This window comes from Penicillium manginii, assembly GCF_028828005.1.
Source record: "Penicillium manginii strain IBT 31320 chromosome Unknown utg000009l:1.0-3297300.0:1.0-3298630.0, whole genome shotgun sequence".
In the NCBI taxonomy this organism is placed as follows: Eukaryota; Fungi; Ascomycota; class Eurotiomycetes; order Eurotiales; family Aspergillaceae; genus Penicillium; species Penicillium manginii.
Window position 1 is genome coordinate 2,853,498 of NW_026643110.1, and position 20,205 is coordinate 2,873,702.

Here is a 20,205-nt window from a genome sequence, read left to right on the forward strand (position 1 = left end):
GCCTTTCATTCATCCTCCTCCATCCACATCCTACCTCGTTAATCTCTTCAGCAAGGATCACCCTCATCCACCACGGCCTCCTTCACTTTCTTTGACCATCAAAAACCCATCGAATATCCGAATAATGTCCAAATGACTCCGGTGCATCCTATTTTCTTGACTGCATCGAATGTGACTGCTATAGTCGTCACCGCCAGGGATACCCATCATAGACTTCTGATGACGATGGATCTTGTCTCATCGCACACCCAACACATTCCCAAGGCACCACCGGCAAGATAGACATTCCAAAGCGGGCATCATGTCAATCTCTATGTGGAGGTTTTCGGTGCTAGCGAGCGGGCTGTTTTCTGGATCAACGAACCGAGGCCACCCACTCAAAGATCAGACACAAAACTGGAACGCTGCAAAGGTATGGAGATGGGTTGTTAGGTTGATGTATCTCTGGTCAACACGTATGCTCGTGCATGTGTCTGACAACTGCACGAGCTTTTCTTTCAGCCCATTCATCGTCCATCACCATGGGACCAGAGGCTAGCAAAACAGAGTTCGCCACGAGCCTTGAGCCTCTGTGTTGCAGTATCCACCACAGACTAGGCCACGGTTTGATATGGTCCACGGGGACATCGGAGTATCCTGGGAAGAATGGCAATCCATTTGTCCGGATGGAAACCATCGCCCGCTTTTCGATCCTATCCTTGAGTATCCTTGCCCATAACCCCAATCAAGTATAAGCCTCCACTATATGGTCTTTGCCGAATGACAGTGCAGACCATTGAAAATAGTAACGCAGTCGACTGGAGTACAAGACAACAGGGATAGCAATTCATCTGGAGCTCTGATCAACCCCGTGACTATCTCAATAATGGATGAGCACCGCCAGTCCCAATTAGCCTGGCTAGCTATGTGGTAACCCACGGGTTTCCTTGTGGTTATGGTGCAGTGTGCAATCGGATTCGTGGTGTCGATCGGCGAGGCTGTCTGTTTCTCGTTTTGAGTGTCCCGAGTTCATCGTCGTGGCTCTATATCAGCGAGGTTCAAAGGCATCGTTTAATTGTCACTCGCGACGTGGTCATCTCGGTGACATCTCCGCCATACGATCACGGTATCCGGTGGCGACTTTGATCTTGGTGGCAACATCTCCCATTGATATTCCGAAGAGATATCTGGAGTCTTGGTGGTTCGTCGGTGGCGTCGAGGATGTCAGCTCTGCGTCGGGGTGTCGGTCGGCGTGCAACACTTGGAGAGCAGGGAGGTGGACTACTATTGCCATCGACCTTCCACAATGAGGCTATCGTTGTTATCCTTACATTGTGGTCGGTCCGTCGTGTGAACTGTCTTTATGTCAGGAGTATCCAGGTGCATTCGGTCAGGCAAAAGACCGCCATCGCCATCGCCACGTCTTCCTTCACCCCGTGAGGATTCGGATAGTGGCTTTGTGACAACCATCCCGTCAAGTCTTTATTCATGTGGCATTAGGTTGTGAGTTGGCGGATATCTATCCTCGTCATCATGATGAAGATATTGATGGTGTGTTGAAGTCAAGTCAGTGATGCGTGTTCCAAACGGCCCTGTTCACCATACAGGGTTTCTGGTCCGTCGTATTACCCAAAGACGATGGCCACGGACGACCAAGTGATGACTAGGGGCTAAGCATGCTAGAAAATGAAGGAAGACAGTCAGAAAGTCTTTCCAGGGGAGGTTGTCGTGCCGCCATCTCTCGTAGATCATGCCCTTCGAGATAGGAAGAGACAAGAGACAAGAGGCTCTTCCTCCGACAAGGAGCGAGGGATAGTAGGAAAACGCTTTCCCTGGCTCCCTGCGGCGCCAATTGGGGTTACCCACCCTCATGGAAAAAGATTCCCTGCGAAGTTATTGGGGCTCGGCTCCACCTGATGCCGCCCTTCCAAAAAAATATACCAGGTTTACGTGCTCAGGGGAGGCCAGAGACCTTTTTCACAAAGAGTCAATGACTTGACCAACTGATGAGCAAAACCCTGGGTTGATACCTGCTTCAGATGACCACATCTAGGTCAATCTGCGTGGGTGGAAGTGACAGACAGCAGCCGGGAACCCAGATCCATCAGTTACGCGAAGCGAGTGACATTCCAAGAGGGATGGCAAAATTATCGAGACGAGCCTTGGATCAATGACATTTCCCAAGCTTGATGGCATGGCCAGGTGCAAAGGAGGCATTGTGCGATGCGTGTACGTTGTACGGAGTACAGGAATCGGCAATTTACGGTCCGCCGTCTCTTTCTCACGTCGTTACGTGCAGGAAGATCCCTGGCGCCGATTCAACCGAATCCAACGACTGCCTGGCGCAGTTTGTCACTGGTGTACTTACCTGCTTCCAAGCTTGGTTAGGTAGCTAGAGCCATGAGTCGCGGGGCCGGACTGATTCACATGTGCTTCATTTCGATCAAGTGACTTCAAGTGCATGTTACCAAAAATTACAAACCCGGATGGTATAGCTATTAGTAAGTTACGGCAAGGTACACTGAGCCAAGGAGAACAGAACAACTCAAACATGTCGAATCATGCAATAACCTTACCCAGGTGTACTGACATTGAATCCCCGATAACTGACCAATCAAAAATATGGCACCCCTTGAAGCCTTGGGACAATCTTCTTGAAGTGAATGACTGACGTATCAAACGAGTAGGAGGCTTGTCGTCAGCGACCTCCCCAGCCTATTAATCTTGGGTTGCCACATATCAACAACTGGTCGCCACTGATGAGCAGGGCCAGCACCTACCTGAAATTTTACATAAGTTCATACAGTAAAAATTGTTGATTTACTACGATATCAAAATAGACTTCTTTTTAGACTAGCATGGAGTTGTGCCTTGATTTTGGGGCGACGCTCCCAGGGCGGAGAGCGGAGAAACGGCTACTTTCCGATGATGCAATGATGTGCGTAGTATTATTAGTAGCTACGATTACTCTCTAGTAACTAGTACTGTTGAGCGAATCTCTGCACTACTATTAATTCAACAAATTCAACCCTATCCAGGTAGATATGAGGAATGTAGCTGCCTTGAAGTTGCGCACAGTGGGTATTGGCTGCAAAACGATGATAACTTGAAATAACCTTGCATCTTCCAACCTCGGAAGGTTTCACAACTTGCATGCTACTACTACCTACTAAATACATAGATAGTGAATATTTAAATGATCAAAAATACTAGTATCCGAATTCATACTCTAACGAGTACGACGGCATAGTACCTCCAAAGTAGTAATAGGATCAACGACTCGGCCTACTAGTACAGTGACCTTTAGCAACTCGCTTGTTTTACATGAAACGTTGCCGAAGACCCGGGCGTGTCAGCCACTATTTAAAGTTCTCGTATTGAACATGGCTCACAAGTGTTCCAATCTCACTAATATAAATTGAAATCTCATCTCCATCTTGGAGCACAGTGGACTTTGGGATTTCGCGTGCAACCAATCCCAGCAGGCGTTCCGGTGAGGATAATACTCCCGGCTTCTAAAGTGCCCACAGGTGGTTCCCTGAGAGAGATATGAAATCTGCTTCCTCACGTCGAAGATCATATTGGAAGTCAACCCATCCTGTACGGTGGCCCCGTTGTAGATTACTTCGATGGCTAATTTCTGCGGGTCGGGAATGATGGTCGGAGCGACCAATACAGGCCCTGTATTTGTCTATGAGTACTAGTATGAATTAGGGCCTACCTTCGAGGTCGCTGTTTAATCACCGATCGGGCAACTTCCATCAAGTCCCTTGGAGAAAGAGCATTGTGAAATGATTCTTTGAAATGAACGTGCCGACACGTCGTTCGAAGCAATATACCCGAGAACATAGCCCAAGGCTGTATCTTCAGATATCTCTCTCCCATCTTTGCCAATGATTAGGCAAAGCTCGGCCTCATAGTCACTGGTTTCATCCTGGGCGCATTTGGGAATTCGGATTGGAGCAGGAAACGGATTAGCCAATGCTGGCCGTGGCTTGATGAACAGGATGGGGGCTTTAGGCAGCGGCACGTAGCACTCCTTTGGCCGGGATATTAGCTTTGAGCACTCTGCCATAATAGATACTGACTAACTTCTGCATGGTCCTTGTGATTCAATCCTAGACACCTAATGTTGGTAGCTACATCGCTTGGTCGCAAGAGGAGAAAGAAACTGAAAATCGGTTTAGCTAAGAAAATATTTTGTGTGAAGATACTATCCAGATGTAAACTAGATATAGGCAACCTCTTCAGCGACTCACTTGTGTCAGATGGTTAAGTGCACCAAGAGGTGGATTTTTCCACAACCCGCACGCAAAATGAGGGGGACCACCCTCGTGAGGGGCGCCTGGGGGCAGCTCATCAATTTCGGGATCGCTGAGAATGAGAAGTGAGAAAACTTTTCAAGTCTTGGTGTATGATTTGGCTTGGAAAAAGGTTGCAGTGCGAAATGAAAGTTATACTAGTTAGATTTGCCGGCCGACAAAATTGAACTATTGCAATGTTGCTAGTAATGATATTACTCAATCAAGAGATTGGAATTGAGTATGGCTTGCCTCAATGAGGGGAAGCCTGGAAGGAGATTCCAAGGCTCTAATATTTCCATACTCCTCAAATCTCCACAATGGTTCCCCGTGAACCATTGTTCATGAAAGTTAGATCCGTGATTTAGAGCTAACACAACCAGTTGGAGCTTGCCCGATCTTGACCCCCGTGGCGTGGCGTGGCGGTTTATCAGTGACTCTCTATGCGTGAGGCATCTGCAATCATGCAAGCGAAAACCGGCCATCTGGGCCTTAATGGTTACCTCTACCGTATGGGGTACGTTGACTCTCCTGTCTGCCTCTATGAATCCTCCAATGAAACTGCTGCCCATATTATCCTTCCTCTGCCCGTTGTATAATGAATTACGGTGCACGACGTGGGGCCTGCAATCAGCACCCAGAATCCTTCAAGAGGCTCTCTGCAGCGCGGAGTTCATAAAAGGAAAGGCCCGATTTCTGTTGGCAACAGGACGGCTGCAATCTCTTATGCCTATGCCCGAAATCGAATCAGATACAGAAGAAACTGACTCAGACTCAGAGGAAGGATATCAGAGCCACTGAGTCAGACTCTTCGGGCTCAACTAGCGTCACTGGGATGGACCTAGACGAAAACTAACTAACAGCAACCAACATGCCATGGCAGACAACGCAACTCCATTCCTAGCGATGGGCCAGGGTACGGGGCAGTGAAACTAACCAAGCGACTCAACCGGCACGTTCTGGGGGAGGCTGCATCGCGCGAACGACAACTTTATCGAACTCTCGATCCCCCTCCTCCTTTGATCCTTGTTCTGACTACTAGGGAGCCGAAGCACCGGCACACTGCTACGGTGACCATGCATGCCGATTGACCTGAAATGTTGATGAGAGCCGCTACAGCGAGCGGCTGAGGTGCCGAGGGCTTCAACGACAATTGATCGATCCCCCGGTACGCCACGCCTACCTACCCCCTCTCGCTACAAGACCCCCCCTGCACAGTGACCGATACACAGCTATCGGAGTCCGACAAACATTATGATACCGGGCCTCCACCGCCGCACGATGGAGATGGAAGCAGGAGCACTCACGGGCGGGGGGTAGGGAGGCGTGACAGCGGCGGCGTACACGCGTAGAAGACAGCGTGCGCAAGACAGACAACTGACAACTGGCGAGTTGAGGAGGACATATTGGTGAAAACTGGTGCAAATGGATAACATGTATGGCATTTCTGTATATCAATCACCTTAGTGGCGAGCTGTGGCGGCCGTCAGCGACACCGGAAGAGCCCTTCGAGAGCTGATGAACGGTGTATAATGCAACCTCTCTCTCTCTCTCTCTCTCTCTCTCTCTCTCCAATTGAATCTTTCAGTTCTAGGATCAATTAATCGACTTGGAGTGATAGGAACTCTAGATTGTAAATTATCATTTGCAAGTGCCTATATTTTGCGTTGTTTAAAAATAAAAATCACAAAGTCCTGTGCGTTGTGATAAGCTTTCAAAACGTTCCAACGGTAACATGAAAGATCGAATTTATGACATGAACACTCACAACTCCACTTTCCGGGGTGACCATGAATTGTGAGCTCCGAGAGCATACTACTAGGCCTGCAGGGCTTGCACTTGATACCATGCTGATTCTAATGCCCTCAAAGCATTAGTATTATCACTGGTAGCACTAACATTGGAACTAGAGTGCTATCGTATCCAACCTGCGATTCAAAACTCTGAATAGACTCGAACAACTTGAACTTGAACTTGATGAGATACTAGGTGATACTACTGGTAACTGACTATCATCATGGTAACTACTACTAGTAGTATATACTACATGGAGTAGTATCTAGTAACTTCACGCTAATCCAGGGTTAGTACTAGTAGTAGCTCGCAACCCACTAACAAATTCAATCTAAGATTCAACTTGGAGTTTGAACCTTCCGAGACTGGCACTGTGTTGAGTTTGTTCATGCTTGTGAACCTTTGGAAGAGTCTTATCTCCCAACACTATGGGGTTCGGGGGTTCCACGATGCCCGCTAATCGTAGTGCTCAGGCTATATATTCGCCTCCCTCCCTCCCGCCGTCCATTTCTTCTACTCCCCGCCACATCTCACGACATTTTCCATCATGATTCAAAACCTCCCCGGTGAACTCCTCATAAAGATTGCAAGATATCTTCCGTATTCTTCGGACCGTCTCCACCTTGCCAGCTGCTGTCGTCGATTCCGACTCAGCGTACCCCTCCTTGAGGAGGCATACACATCAATTAATGTCCATTATTTCTGTGAGAAATCTCTCCGCCAGCTGGTGGAGATTCTTCTGGAAGCTCCAGACCTTGCAAAAAGAGTCATCCGTATATCGCTTGCGAAATCAAAAGACTCACCTTGCAAGTCTCATCTACCCACCTCTCATCCGACGCAGCGGTCCCGCAACCAGTCCGTTTCGGACTTGATACAACGTCTTACGCCGTCAGACGTTGAATCCAAAGCATGGATGGCAGCAGCTACAGCTACTCCTGGGGAGGAATGTAGTTATCTGGGCCAAGACCTCTGGCTAACAATGTTACTCAACTGCGCGCCAAATATTACATCACGGGAGATGGAGTGGGGAGGGCACACCGACATCTCGGAACGATTCCTGGAGTTCATGTCCCGGAATAATGGATTCTCGTGTCTTACCGAAGCAACCATACAGGTGTCTTTCAACTCCGGGCTCGAATTTCAATTTTATAAAATTGCGCCTTTTTTCCGACTACAATCTATGCGCAAATTCAAAGGCGCGTTGATCGCTGACTTGGAGGATCAGAGCAGAGTCAATTTCGCTGATCCGATCCCCATAAAGTCATCGCCCATTGGAAATATTCATCTAGTGGAAGCAAGTTCATAAAATGGCTTCACGCCTCTTATCTCCGCCTGCGGAAACTTGAAATCCTTCACCTGCCTAACGCGAAGCGTATGGGCATATCTGGACTACTGGGCTTATAACATGAATTTTATCCCTCTATTAATTCAGGGCTATGGTCAATCTACTATGTCAGCGAAAGACAGCCTGGAAGATTTTTACATCGATGTCTCATATCCGGAGACGAATAATCAGCTGGGTTGGATCGGTAGCCTGACGGAGTATACAAAGCTCAGAACTCTGCACCTGCGATTATGCGACCTGCTACATGTAGATTTGGATAGAATTCCTGACTATGAAGCAGATGGATTTGATTCCGTCTATAGTGTACCGACCTTCATTCCTCCGGTCGACGCTCTGCCTGTCTCGTTAGAACATCTGTGTCAGATTTGAGCGGTCCTTCTCCATAGGCCTGAGGGAGCTAGAAAGGCTGGTCCGTGCAAAGGACAAATTCACGCGCTTGCGAGTTATTGATATCGAAGGTCTTTGGCAAGATGAACTAAAAGACGTCCATGTTTTGACGAACAATCTCAGGCAAGCTTGTGAGGAGGTCAGTGTTGAATTGAATGTACTTCACTATGATGTCGAGGTGGAGCACCGTGGCAAGCCGGAACTTGAGTGTGAGGATCATTGGTCTCATTAGATTGGGGATATTTTCGAGTGTGATCTTACTTGAAGGGATGAAGGCCTAGGACTCGTGGTTGATTTTGATGATTCTGATGGCTTGGGGGCTCCTATGGAGTGAACAGAAAAGAAGAAGAAGAAGAAGACGACGACGACGGGGAGATGAAACGAAGGAAAGCAGGAGACTCACTTATACCGCCTCTCTAAGCAAGGTGGGTGGACGCCTAAGGCACTTGCTTCAACATTGTCTTGGCCAGAGAAATATCATTCTGTATGTGATTCATTAAAGCTGATGCAACATGGGAACAACTGTGCCTGTAGTGTACAGATTCTTTATTCTTGATGTCAATCTCGTAAATTAGGCCGTCTTGGATCCACCCATCCTTCGGCCCTCCCATGGAGGTCAAATCGGCTTGGGGGACATTGACTGCAGTGACCAGAATGGTTCCATCCTTAGTAAACTGGATCTCATGGAGATCAATGCATGAATAAAATAGTATTGGGTCATAACTAGTGACGAAGTTCTGGTCCTTGCAGCTCAGAGTAACCCGATGTATCTCGTCATACGAGCTACAGATGATGCTGATATGCCCGAATCCAAAACCCGAGCCCGTGAGTCCTTCCCAATAAGCAATCACAGGCTCGCCGTTTAGCATCTGCGGCTCCAAGGCCGTGTGATTCCCATTGACTCCTTGCCAAACCAGCTGATCATCATCCGAATAGATGGTAGGGTGGGTGTCTGCTCGAACCATATCGTGTGGGGAGACGAAGAGGAGCCCAGGCTCTGTCTGTCCCATTTTAGTGACATTCATGAATGGCGTCTTGATCGATGAACTCTTGTACGTCTGCAGCGGCCATAGTGCATCATTTGAAGACTGCTACGTATCCAGGCTAATGGTCCTCGGTATGCCTATTTTATGATATTCCTGCCTGAAGTTCCTCGTCATTCGCCTATTTTATCTCAAACATCTCATGAGCAGCAATCACGCGATCAAATACCTTCCGAGAATAACATCACACGGCAAGTCAGACAGGGGAAACGTTGCAGACGAAGTGTGTCTACAGCCTGTGAGAAGAGAAATGGAAATCCATCAGAGATCCAACGAACCTCATTATTTTGCGGGGGCGACAACCAATCTCAGAAAAAATATAGAAAGCGCTTGAAGTGGACTACAGAGCAGATAGACTGCTTGAAGAGCTTAAGAAGAGACGGTCGACGACCGTGGTCGGAAATCACAAGGGAATTTCTGGACCAATACCCTGGAAGAAGTCCTGGCGCGGTTCAAGCATACTGCAGCACACGCACCGGCTTTGAACGAGATACGCCAAGTTTTCTCTTAACCAAAACATATCACAACCCTCTTCCGCTTGACGCGCTTGTATTTTCAAGCCTGAATATTTCATATATGGGTGGCATCCATACTTATCAGTATATCGCATTCAAAATTTCTGCATTGTATTGGCCTTTCCCTCTTGATCATAGATCAGATTTCGGGTTTTTGTTCCTGTTGATGGCGTCCATCGCTAACGTTCTACGTGTATAGACGGTATAGCCCCCACGTGCGTCTATGTTAGTCGTGTCTTCTTTCTTTCTTCCTCGTCAAGTCTAGATCTGCTGTTAAGACGAAATGGGAGCATCTCCGTCTTGACCAAATATATTGCACTGGGACAAGTTTCTAGCCTCAAATCCACCGACACCGCTACCAGTGGGGGGTGCTTTGGGGGCCGTTTTCGGCGCAGGCGAAGAAAGACTGACTACGTTCCTCGTTGCCACCAATCGACATGTTGCTAGTGGGAAATCAATGCCGGCCGAAAAAAAAAGAACTGACGCCACGGGTTAGCCCGCTAGCTGTAATGGGCCGTCCTTCGTGGGAAATTAGGCACTAAAATGGTGCATCCTTCTAAGCGTCCCGACACATTGTAAATTCGCTTCCAAGTGCTTGTAGAATGAGATGGGCTGATATTGAACCAGGTCGGTCCATTCATTGCCACCCCCGAAACCCATGGCTATACAAGACTGGATTTGGTACATGCTACGACGAAGGGGCGATTGAATCTCTAGATCAATCTACACTCCGTGGCCAGAAATAATTGGAACTCGGAAAGCCGCCAAGCCTCTAATCGGCCTGTATTTCAATTTCATTACTAAAGCGGCCTTTGGAACGGGCCCAAATGATTGGTGTGATCCCATAGAAATGTTGGTCTCGATCACAATTTCTCGATTAGCTATCCGTGATTTGAGTGTTCTGGATGATCTGAAAGTAAAAATGAAGCTTTAAAAGAGCTCTATACTGTAGCTTTAGGAGTGGGAGTAGTAGGCATACACGAAAGACTAAGCAAATACCTACGTACTAAGACTCAAGTTTTCGCGATGAACAACGTTGGAATGAACGGCACCAACTAGCTTTATATACTGAATGAACAACTTGGAAGTGGGCAAGTACTAGTAGTAGTAACACTCCGGCGGTCGACTGCACCTGGGCAACCTCTAAGGAACATTAGGGTTGTTTTGTGCTACAGGTATTACTTACTAGTAATAGATCTGATGGAACCCCCCATGGATTTTGCAAATTTCTTTTGAAATGAAATTGGGGTCAATATATTGACAGAACCGCTAAAAAACACAAACACGATATCCACACGCAGCAAGGCATTCTCGTATGTCGAGGGACTGGATGTCATTTCCAAGTGCATGTCCAGGGGCGCCAACACCAGGTAGTCACTACATTACAAACGGCAAATGTGCATACAACAATATCAAACACGTTCTAGCCTTGATTCAGGCTTACTTCAGTTGGGTCTTGAGAGACTCGATCTCAGAGGTCAGGGATTGCATCTGTTGAGCCTGGGAAGCAATCGTCTTGGTCTGGGCAGTGATCAAGTTCTTGATCTCCTCGAGCTCCTTGTGGAGGGAGCTTGCTGCGACGGCTGATTCGGTGACGGGGGAGGAGGAGGGGGGTGTGGAGGCCTGGGAAAATTAGTAAATGAATGGAGCCACGTAAGATAGTAATGAACTTACGGAGACCCGGGGTTCGGGCTTGGGCTCCGGCTTGGGCTCAGTTTCCTTGGGCCGCAGAGGGCTGTTCACCCGGGGAGGTGTGACCTGGATAACAGGCGAGCGAGGGGTACGCTCAACGGGCTTAGGGACCTCCTCAAAGCTGGAATCATCATCATCGTCGGCGGTGTTGACCTCATCTTCCTTGTCATCGGCGAACTTGTTGACCATGGCAGCCATCGAAGCGCCTTGATCCTTCATAGAGGGGGCGGGACGAGCGACGGGGGTAGGCTCGGAAACGGCCTCGCGGGCAGCCGGCAGCGAAGCGGGCTCACTCTTCTTAGGAGCGGGCTCGGCAACCCTGGGAGCAGGGGCTTCCGTAGCGGTGGTGGGCTTGTCCAGAACTCCAGAGACTTCCTTCTCACCCTCGCCGTCGTAGAGGCTGGCCATAGAAATCTTGGGCGGAATAGCCTCCTTGCCTTGGAACCACTCTCCGGCGCTCATAGCAGGGGTAAGACCGAAAGTGGGAGGATAAATGTCGTCCTGAAAGGTCTCGGACTTGCGAGGAACGATGAAGGAGATTGGTTGAATATAAGTATCGTCAACAGTCTTGTAAGCACGGGTCAACTCAGTGTCGTGCATGTTCACACCCCGCTTGGGCATGAACGCAATACCGCGCTGAGGGTCGGAGGACTTGTACTCGTCGAGGGGCTCGAACTTGTCATTCTCGAGCTCGAAGTAGCGGATGTTGCCATCACCGCGGCCAGCCAGGTAAAGGCAGTTAGTGCTGTCGTCCCAGAAGGGCATGTTGACACCGGAGTTCTTGTCCAGGGTGATGAAGCCAGTAATGGGTTCCTGCATGGCGCGAATATCCCACAAGGCCAGTTGGCGGTCACTGAATCTGGAGAAACCGGTGGTTGCGATTTGATCACGCTCGCCGAGCCAAATGGCGCGGCTGTTCTTAGCTCCGACATGACCCTTAGTCTCGGAGACGGCAGTCGCCTGGCGGGGATCCCAGATCTTGAGCTTGTTGTCGTCCTTCTTATCGGCACGAACGGTAGTTACAAGTCGGGCACCATTCGCACTCCACGATTGCGACTGAACAACGTTGCCTGCATTGAAGGTGTGCATCTCCTTTTCGGTTCCGATATCCCAAATTTTCACAGTGTCGGACGAGGTCGTTGCCAGCACGTCCTCGGCGGCGGGGTTGAACAGCACGTGGCCGACCTTCCTGCAGGGTTATTAGCGTTGCGCCCTCGCGTCGCATCGCGCAGGATGGTTGTAGATTCTCACTTAGACTGGCTGCTCAGCTTGCTGATAGGCTTCAGGCTGTCTTCAATGCTGTCGAGGGCCTCGGGGTCGGGGCGGACGGTATGGTTCTCGGGGATTTTCCAGAGGAAAACCTGGGAAATGATCAGCGTAATCCGATGGGGGTTTGTTCTCGCGCCCAAGAGCTTACCTTTCCGTCATCCGAACCCGAAGCAATAATATCATCATGGAAAGGGTTCCTGGGGTGCCTTTGGTAAGCTTGCGATGTATATGACTTGCTTCTTTTTTCCCTTACCAGTCGGTGTCGAGGACAGCGGCAGTGTGGCCACGGAACAAAGGGATGCGCTCTGGGAGCTTTCCGGTTTCGTTGAGGGGGATGACAGCAAAGGCACCACCACCGCTGGCTTGCCAATTGAGCGAGAGGTATTTGGGGTTAACCTATATCGGAGAGCCGTTAGATCGACAATGGGGCGAAACGTCAGGGGGCGGTGCGGGTGGCACGAGACGGACCTTGATTAGGTTGGTATCCCAGGCATTGTTGGAGATACGAAGATTATCGTAACATTGGTCCTGGGGGTCGCAATGGGTGTCAGATTTGGCCATTAAGTCAATCCCGACAGGGGGACAAGGGGGTATAGAAGTACCTTTTTCGTCGGACGCCCGTAGACGTGGCCTTGACAGAAACCAGCACGGTCAGCGGGATGTTATGAAATGGAAGATGCGGGACACCAAATAATACTTACGATACTTAGAGGCACGTACAAAACGCCCGGACATTGTGAGTATCGACGGTCAGACGGAGAGATATGGACAAGAAGGGAGCTCGAAGAGTAGGAGGTAGAATGGAGAAGACCCAGCTGTTCACCAGCAACGAGGGAATGCGGGAACTGGGGCGCTTTGGGTGTTTCAGCGGGCCGAGTGGAGTCCGCGCTGCGTCGGCGGCGACTGGAGGGAGAGTGGCGATTGGTTGCAATTGAGTTTGAGCAACGTGACAATAGAAGAGAAAGAAAAAGAGATGGAAAGGAACAGTAATAGGATATAGGATGATAGGTAGAAGTAGAAGAGAAGTAGAGAGTGACAATCGCAATGACAATCGGTTGCTGTGTTGTTCTTGCCTCGAGGATGACCATGTCACGTGCCCTGCAGATGCCCGTGAATTACCCTGATCACGTGGTGCCACTTGGCAAGCACGGCGGGTCCCGACGCTAGTCCTATCCGGGGATAGCTCTGCTGAGTCATCGTTTGTTTACGGCGTCGCTGGGGAAATCAGCCAAACCAGCCAAACCAGTCCCATCCAGCCAAAGCAGCTTCCATCGCATCGCATCGCATCGCGCAATCCCGCTTCCCCTCATTTTCACTCCCCCCTCAGAGATCGTGGCAGGTCGAGAATTTTCTCTTCTCGCCCGGATCATCTACTCCCCGGTACCCTGGCGATCCCCTTCTACGGCAACCATGGATGATGAGAACCTGGTATGTTGCGCCTATGCTTGCGCCAGCGCCCCCTCACGTCGTCGCATGATTGATAGTAACAACAACATCAACACCGAATTTATTACTCACTCTCACATAGTCTCACCCCCGGGCCTCGACTCGGTCGCGTCTCCCTCAACCCGGTCTGCGCGAAATGACCTCTGCAACAACCAATTCGCGATCCCACATTCCGCTACCGGGAAGCATTGCCAACAAAGCCACCAGTGTCTCTCGTATGATCAGATCCGATCTCAAATTCCCTCCTTGCAGAGGTATATCTTGATGACTGACCTTGATTGCTAGCGACCCGATCTAAAGCCCCTAACCCCACGGATACGAAGCGCTCCGGATCAATCATTCGACAGCCCACCAGCCCGACTAAGACCCATACCCGCGGAACCTCCTACGCCTCATCCACCATGTCCCGAAGCAATTCAACAGCAACCCGATCAATCAAGGGAAGCTTCTCATCTACCGTCGGTGCTGGCAGTATTCGACCAGCCTCCTCAATGGCACGACCAGCTTCTTCGATCGGTACCCGCAAACTGAACGGCTCGTCAATCTCTCGCCCCGCCACCTCGATGGATACCCGAATGGACGATGCCACAGGAAGTGTCCTGGGAAAAAGAAAGGGTATGCAGTTTTTCTCCTTCCCTCACCGTGTTTTTTCCTTCCCCAATGGATCCCTTGGAGGAATCAGCTCGAATGGCCCTCGGAGCAGCGACACAACATCATCAACTGCCGACAACCCTATCACTAGCTTGGCCACTCAACTTGCTTCTGTTTCCCTTGCGGATAGTGGTGTCCCAGATGTTGTTCCATGCCCACTATTCAAGCAACCCCCAACGGATTACACCCCCCTTCAACCCAATGAGACCTGGTAAAGCGTCGCGGGGAAAACACGCGACGCCATCCCAGCCCCAGCGGACCCCATTTGTGCCCTTTAATAGCAGCACTCGCAAGCAACCCGCTCCCATTTTCCTCACCAAAAATTCCTCTGTTCACGTTTTTAACAGCTGTATAGATACCCAATGGGACCACGAGCTTAGAGAAAAGCATATGAACGACATGTTTGAAGTCTTCATGTCACGGATGAACCAGCAAGGCCAAAACAGTGCCGGCCTGAAGGAATCGGTCGATTTCTACAAGACCCGAAGTGAGTTGACGCGTCACGCTGGTTATGGTGACTGTATTAACGACTGCCTTAGTTGACGAGCTTGAGAAAACTCGCGACACCCTCACAGAAAGCAATACGAACCTACGGGTTGAGATGGAGCTCTTGAAAACGCAATTAATAACTGCCGAGCAGTCCTTGAAGGTTGCTCAACGAGACCAAGAGATCGCCATGGATGATCTCGAAATGCGCCAGCGGATCGAGATAGAATCCATTCGACAAGACAGCAAAAAAGACGCAGAGGCGCTGAGTGCTCGCCATAAAATCGAAATGCAAGACCTTCGACGGCAGTTCGAAAATGAAATTGAAGATGAGAAGGCAGCTCGGGTTCGTGAGCTCGGGAAAATGACGTCGAAAAACGCCTCTGCCTTGCAAGAATCGGAAATAGAACTCAAAAGCAAACTCCGCGAGATTGACTCGGTTAGCAGCTTGTTGGAGAGCACGAAAGCTGAATTGGACCGCGAGCGAAAGCACACCAACGATCTCCGTCAGAATCTAGACACGGTCAGCAGCAACAGCGTCACTTTGGAGTCCACGATTCGAGCCCTCAAGGCCCGGATTGAGTTCCTCGAGGGCGGCCGGGAGGAACAATCCGAAGCGTTTGAGCGATGCAATCAAGATATGATGGACGCTCTAGCTGAAACCGATGCGGTCAAGGAGAAGCTACGCAGAGAGGAAACACTCCGTCGCAAGCTTCACAACCAGGTCCAGGAACTGAAGGGAAATATCCGTGTCTTCTGCCGTGTCCGTCCGTCTTTGAATAACGAGCCTGCCTCCCACCTCGCCGCCATGCAATATCCCGATGAGTCTGAGGACGCCAAGGAGATTAATATCATGGGTCCTGAAGAGAAGAGCAGTCTTGGCACCGTCTCGCGTAAGAATAACAACTTCTCCTTCGATCGCGTTTTTGGCCCCCGCACGCAGAATGGAGAGGTCTTTGACGAAATCAGTCAGCTTGTCCAGAGTGCTCTTGATGGCTATAATGTTTGCATTTTCTGCTATGGTCAGACTGGCAGTGGTAAGACACACACCATGTCTTCCCAGGATGGTATGATCCCACGGGCCGTTCATCAAATATACGAGACCGCACAAGGTCTGGAGGAGAAGGGCTGGCGCTATACGATGGCTGGAAACTTCGTGGAGGTGTACAATGAGAACTTGAATGATTTGCTCGGTAACCCCGATGAGTTGGATAAGAAGAAGCATGAAATCCGCCACGATATGCAGCGCGGCAAGACAATAATCACAGATATCACGACGGTGCAGCTGGATTCGCCCGAGATGGTCGAGTCTATTCTCAAGAACGCAGATGCCAACCGCTCTGTGGCAGCGACAAAGGCGAACGAGCGATCCTCGCGATCTCACTCCGTCTTTATTCTTAAACTCATTGGGGAGAATCACATAACCGGCGAGCGCAGTGAGGGTACGCTCAACCTGGTCGATCTCGCTGGTAGCGAGCGCCTGAGCCATAGTGGGGCCACAGGTGAACGCCTCAAGGAGACTCAGAACATTAATCGCAGTCTCAGCTCCTTGGGTGATGTGATTGCGGCTCTTGGCCAAGGAAAGGATGGTGGTCATATCCCATACCGTAACAGCAAGGTAAGTTTTCCCTATCATCATTGTCCCAAATTTGTATTCATCTCAACATTCTAATCACTCCGTTCAGCTTACCTACCTCCTTCAATTCTCCCTTGGTGGCAACTCGAAAACCCTCATGTTTGTCATGGCCAGCCCGCTGCAGGCACACATGTCGGAGACCTTGACCAGCTTGAAGTTCGCCACGAAGGTGCACAATACTCATATCGGCACAGCAAAGCGACAGGCGCGTGTTCGCGACACTTGAATATTATGATATCTCTCCCCTTTTTGCATATAGTCCAGCTTTCCTTTTGTTTATTGATGTCTTTTTATGGGTGGGGGTCTTTCACGATCCTGTCCCCCGCCTTGGTGTTGGGATTGATTGATAATGATTATTTCTTTGCGGGTCGGGGAAGTGGGGCCTGGGCTCGATGTCGTATTTAGAGCAATGCACAGTACGATATTTCTGATACTTCCAGAGTTTCAAATGCTTTCTTTTGTCCACCTGACAGGTACTATTAATTCTGTCGTACTGTTAAACATATTCAATTTGGGAATACCGATACAACGCCAGCCGTCGAATAGGTAAGTCGGTCCTCTCCGTACCAATCGTGCCTTTGTCATACCAACGCGCTTCTGGGCATCACCTATACTAATGCTTCCTTAGCTCAAAACGAATCTTTAATCCCTTCTGCCCAAGTCTCCAGGCTTGTGGCGGCTCTCCCCAGATATAGCTGCACATTTTCGACACCTGTCGCATAATGGGCCCGCTCCACATTCTCGCTGTCGGCGTTATCAAGCTTGTCGACCATATACAGTGCAACAGGCTTCGGCACGCCAGATGCCATGAATTGCTCGATCGCCTCTTCCGCGGTTACAGGCAGAAATTTGATCTGTTTGCCCATCACATTCGCAATAATCTCCACCCCTTCCTTTTGAGAGGAGATCTGTGGTCCATAGACGTAGACCTTTCGCTGGTTGTTCTTGGGCCCTTGCACCAAGATCGTGCCACTGACTTGGCCCATATCGACGGGGGTAACGAAGTCCATTCTGAACTTTGGACCGTACATCTTAATCTCGCCGGAAGCAATGCCATCCTTGAAGCGCAGCAGGTTCGTCGCGAAACCACCGGGGCGAATTGCAACGTAGTTTTCGGCGCCAAAGATCTCGTCCAGGTTGATCTCAACTTGTGCGTGGATGAAAGGAATCATGTCGGCGGGCTGTACGTCACGCGGATCTCCGGTGATAGTGTAGCTGCTGAGGAATACGACGAAGTCGATGCCGGCAGATTTCAGCGCACTCAGCGTGGATCGCATGTGGTCGGACGTGCCATTTGCTCGGTAGATGAAGGCGCGCTTGGCTTTGGATGACCGCACGGCAGCGGTGACGCTATCAGGCTGGGTGAGATCGGCCTGAACTCTTTGAAAGTCTCCCGCTTTCTCGGCTTCTGGGGTTAGGCCTGGAACTGCTTTTGTGGTATCTCTCATTCCTAGGAACACCTTGGCTCCCAGCTGTTGGGCGGTGCGGGCCACGAACGAGCCAACACTTCCGGTTGGACCGAACACGATGACGGAGGACATCTTGGGATGAAGGTTTGGAATGAGAATGACAATCGGTGGAGTAAGTTTCAATTCGATTGAATTTGCTCTGAAGGGGGGTCTACATTGGCAGGGTGTTTGGATTTATACTCGGATGTTGATGTTAACACCGCTTATCTCCGCTTCGGTGCGAGGAGCTTGCGGAAGGCCTGAACTCCGAGTGCTTTTGAGATCAACAACAAGCGGCAATGGGCAGTAAGAAGGCCTTTGAATACAAACTAGCAATACTCCCAAAACATTAACAATAATTGGCCAATCCAACTGTGGCGTTTCTGACGGCGGGTGATGTGATTATGACATCCCATCTTGACTTTCTTCCCCGCAATCCCCGGATTTCCTACTCATGTCGCACCTACCTTCAAAACGCAAGTCATGGCAGCACATGAGATTCAAAACGCCGAATTACAAGAAAGATCCGTGGTATCTTCGTTCATCTTCACCGGCACTGGCGATAGCCTGAGGGTGGCATTATTCCGACGCAGCCAAAAAACCAGATCATACCAGTGAGTTCACTATTCAGAACTTGAAGAGGCTATGTTAGCTGACCAGACTCACTCAATAAAGAGGCCGTTTAGCGCCAATCTCGGGAAACATCGAGAAAGAAGAATCACCACTACGCGCGGCATGGAGAGAACTGGAGGAGGAAACAACCTTGACTGCTCGCGAAGTGACATTATGGCGACAAGGCAAGCCGTTCACCTTTGATGATACCTCCATGGGACGACATTGGATTATACATCCCTTCGCATTCTCTCTGCGGCCCGAGGCACAAGACAAAATAAGAACAGACTGGGAGCATGACGGGTGGGGATGGTACGATCCGAACAAAGTCACCGACAACGAGATATTCAATGGCGTGCCTCGTTTAGTCGAGAGTCTAAGACGGGTTTGGTTTGAGATGGATATGTGCTCAGCAGCAAGTGAAGCCCTCCGTTCGGGCCTCTACCAATTGAGAACAGACCACCAAAGTGGAGCCCACGAGCTGACTTCCATTGCTGTGACGGCACTCCGGAACATCCTTGTTCATCTTCGAGACGATGATGATTGGTGGATTACGGTACGCACGGCAGCCTGGCATCTATGGAAAAATGGCCGAGAAAGTATGGGCTCAGCAACACTGAATGCATTTGTGAGCATCCTTGCCGACATCGAGAGTATACTCCCTCTGAATCTCGAAGATGGGCCATCATGGGAGCGTGTTCTGGCAATGGTTGATCGCCACTTGGAGGATCGCCGGGAGGTTCCGACGCGCATCAAAGAGAGCTTTGCGAAATACCTCGAAGACAGCTTTCTTCCAGCGGTAGAATCTGGATCCAACGATACTCTCACGATTCTCACATTATCTGCTAGCTCCACGATTCGCGACTGCATCATTGATGCCTTCTCGTCGCTGTCAATATCGAATTTAGATCTGCGTATCCTAGAATCTCGACCGCTATTCGAAGGAGCTACCATGGCCTCAACGCTGCTATCTTTGTTTCAATCAAAACACCCAGACTCATCTGATCGGTTTTTGAAATTGGCGATCTACACTGACGCATCTGCGGCGATAGCTGCATCAGATGTCGACTTCGTACTTCTAGGAGCTGACAGAATATCATCATCTGGCTGGGTCAGTAACAAGACTGGCTCATTACCCGCTGTTCTTAGTGCAAAGCATATCACTCCCGGTGTGAAAGTACTCGTACTATGTGGGGTGGACAAAATCGCGGCGTCATCCGAGCGAGAGCATGAAAGTGAACAAGAAGCTAATGATCCCGTGGAAGTTGCGACACCTTGGGTTGGCAGCGGCGTGAGAGGGATCGATTTACTTGATGAAGGGATTTGGGGATCGCTTCCTAAGACAGCGAATTGCCGGGTTATTGTTCAAAACATCTACTTTGAATGGGTCCCTGCTGGTTTGATTGATGGGTATTTGTGTGAGCATGGATTTTATACTGTGGCTGACATTCGGAAGAAGGCGGAAGAGGTGAAGAAGAATGCTGACAAGTATTTTGGGGTTTTGTGAGCCAGATTCACCCTTGACCAAGTCCAATCTGAATTACGGAATCCAATTAGTTTTTACTTCTATGATTAAGTGCCAGTCGTAGTATACAGCTGGT

At 49.8% G+C, this 20,205-nt stretch overlaps 6 protein-coding genes across 6 annotated transcripts; 3 read left to right on the plus strand and 3 right to left on the minus strand.

The window, feature by feature from the left end:
• Positions 1 to 6,621: 6,621 nt before the first annotated feature.
• On the plus strand, positions 6,622 to 7,380 carry N7533_012769 (F-box protein; the record flags this gene model as incomplete). The annotated part of the gene is made up of 1 exon (XM_057109419.1): positions 6,622 to 7,380. The coding sequence occupies one exon, from the start codon at positions 6,622 to 6,624 to the stop codon at positions 7,378 to 7,380; it is 759 nt and encodes a 252-aa protein (XP_056954520.1).
• An 863-nt stretch (positions 7,381 to 8,243) lies between these two features.
• Positions 8,244 to 8,816, minus strand: N7533_012770 (uncharacterized protein; the record flags this gene model as incomplete). The annotated part of the gene is made up of 1 exon (XM_057109420.1): positions 8,244 to 8,816. The coding sequence occupies one exon, from the start codon at positions 8,814 to 8,816 to the stop codon at positions 8,244 to 8,246; it is 573 nt and encodes a 190-aa protein (XP_056954521.1).
• Positions 8,817 to 10,804: 1,988 nt separating this feature from the next.
• N7533_012771 (coronin) lies at positions 10,805 to 12,886 on the minus strand (the record flags this gene model as incomplete). The annotated part of the gene is made up of 6 exons (XM_057109421.1): positions 10,805 to 10,987; positions 11,039 to 12,245; positions 12,308 to 12,417; positions 12,474 to 12,522; positions 12,579 to 12,721; positions 12,794 to 12,886. The coding sequence occupies 6 exons, from the start codon at positions 12,884 to 12,886 to the stop codon at positions 10,805 to 10,807; spliced, it is 1,785 nt and encodes a 594-aa protein (XP_056954522.1).
• Positions 12,887 to 13,735: 849 nt separating this feature from the next.
• N7533_012772 (putative kinesin family protein (KlpA)) lies at positions 13,736 to 16,770 on the plus strand (the record flags this gene model as incomplete). Its single annotated transcript, XM_057109422.1, has 6 exons — positions 13,736 to 13,753; positions 13,854 to 13,986; positions 14,057 to 14,633; positions 14,704 to 14,909; positions 14,962 to 16,526; positions 16,594 to 16,770. 6 exons carry the CDS (start codon positions 13,736 to 13,738, stop codon positions 16,768 to 16,770), a joined length of 2,676 nt encoding a protein of 891 aa, XP_056954523.1.
• A 403-nt stretch (positions 16,771 to 17,173) lies between these two features.
• On the minus strand, positions 17,174 to 18,085 carry N7533_012773 (uncharacterized protein; the record flags this gene model as incomplete). Its single annotated transcript, XM_057109423.1, has 1 exon — positions 17,174 to 18,085. The coding sequence occupies one exon, from the start codon at positions 18,083 to 18,085 to the stop codon at positions 17,174 to 17,176; it is 912 nt and encodes a 303-aa protein (XP_056954524.1).
• Positions 18,086 to 18,475: 390 nt separating this feature from the next.
• N7533_012774 (translation initiation factor eIF-2B subunit family protein) lies at positions 18,476 to 20,111 on the plus strand (the record flags this gene model as incomplete). The annotated part of the gene is made up of 2 exons (XM_057109424.1): positions 18,476 to 18,606; positions 18,668 to 20,111. The coding sequence occupies 2 exons, from the start codon at positions 18,476 to 18,478 to the stop codon at positions 20,109 to 20,111; spliced, it is 1,575 nt and encodes a 524-aa protein (XP_056954525.1).
• Positions 20,112 to 20,205: the final 94 nt, after the last annotated feature.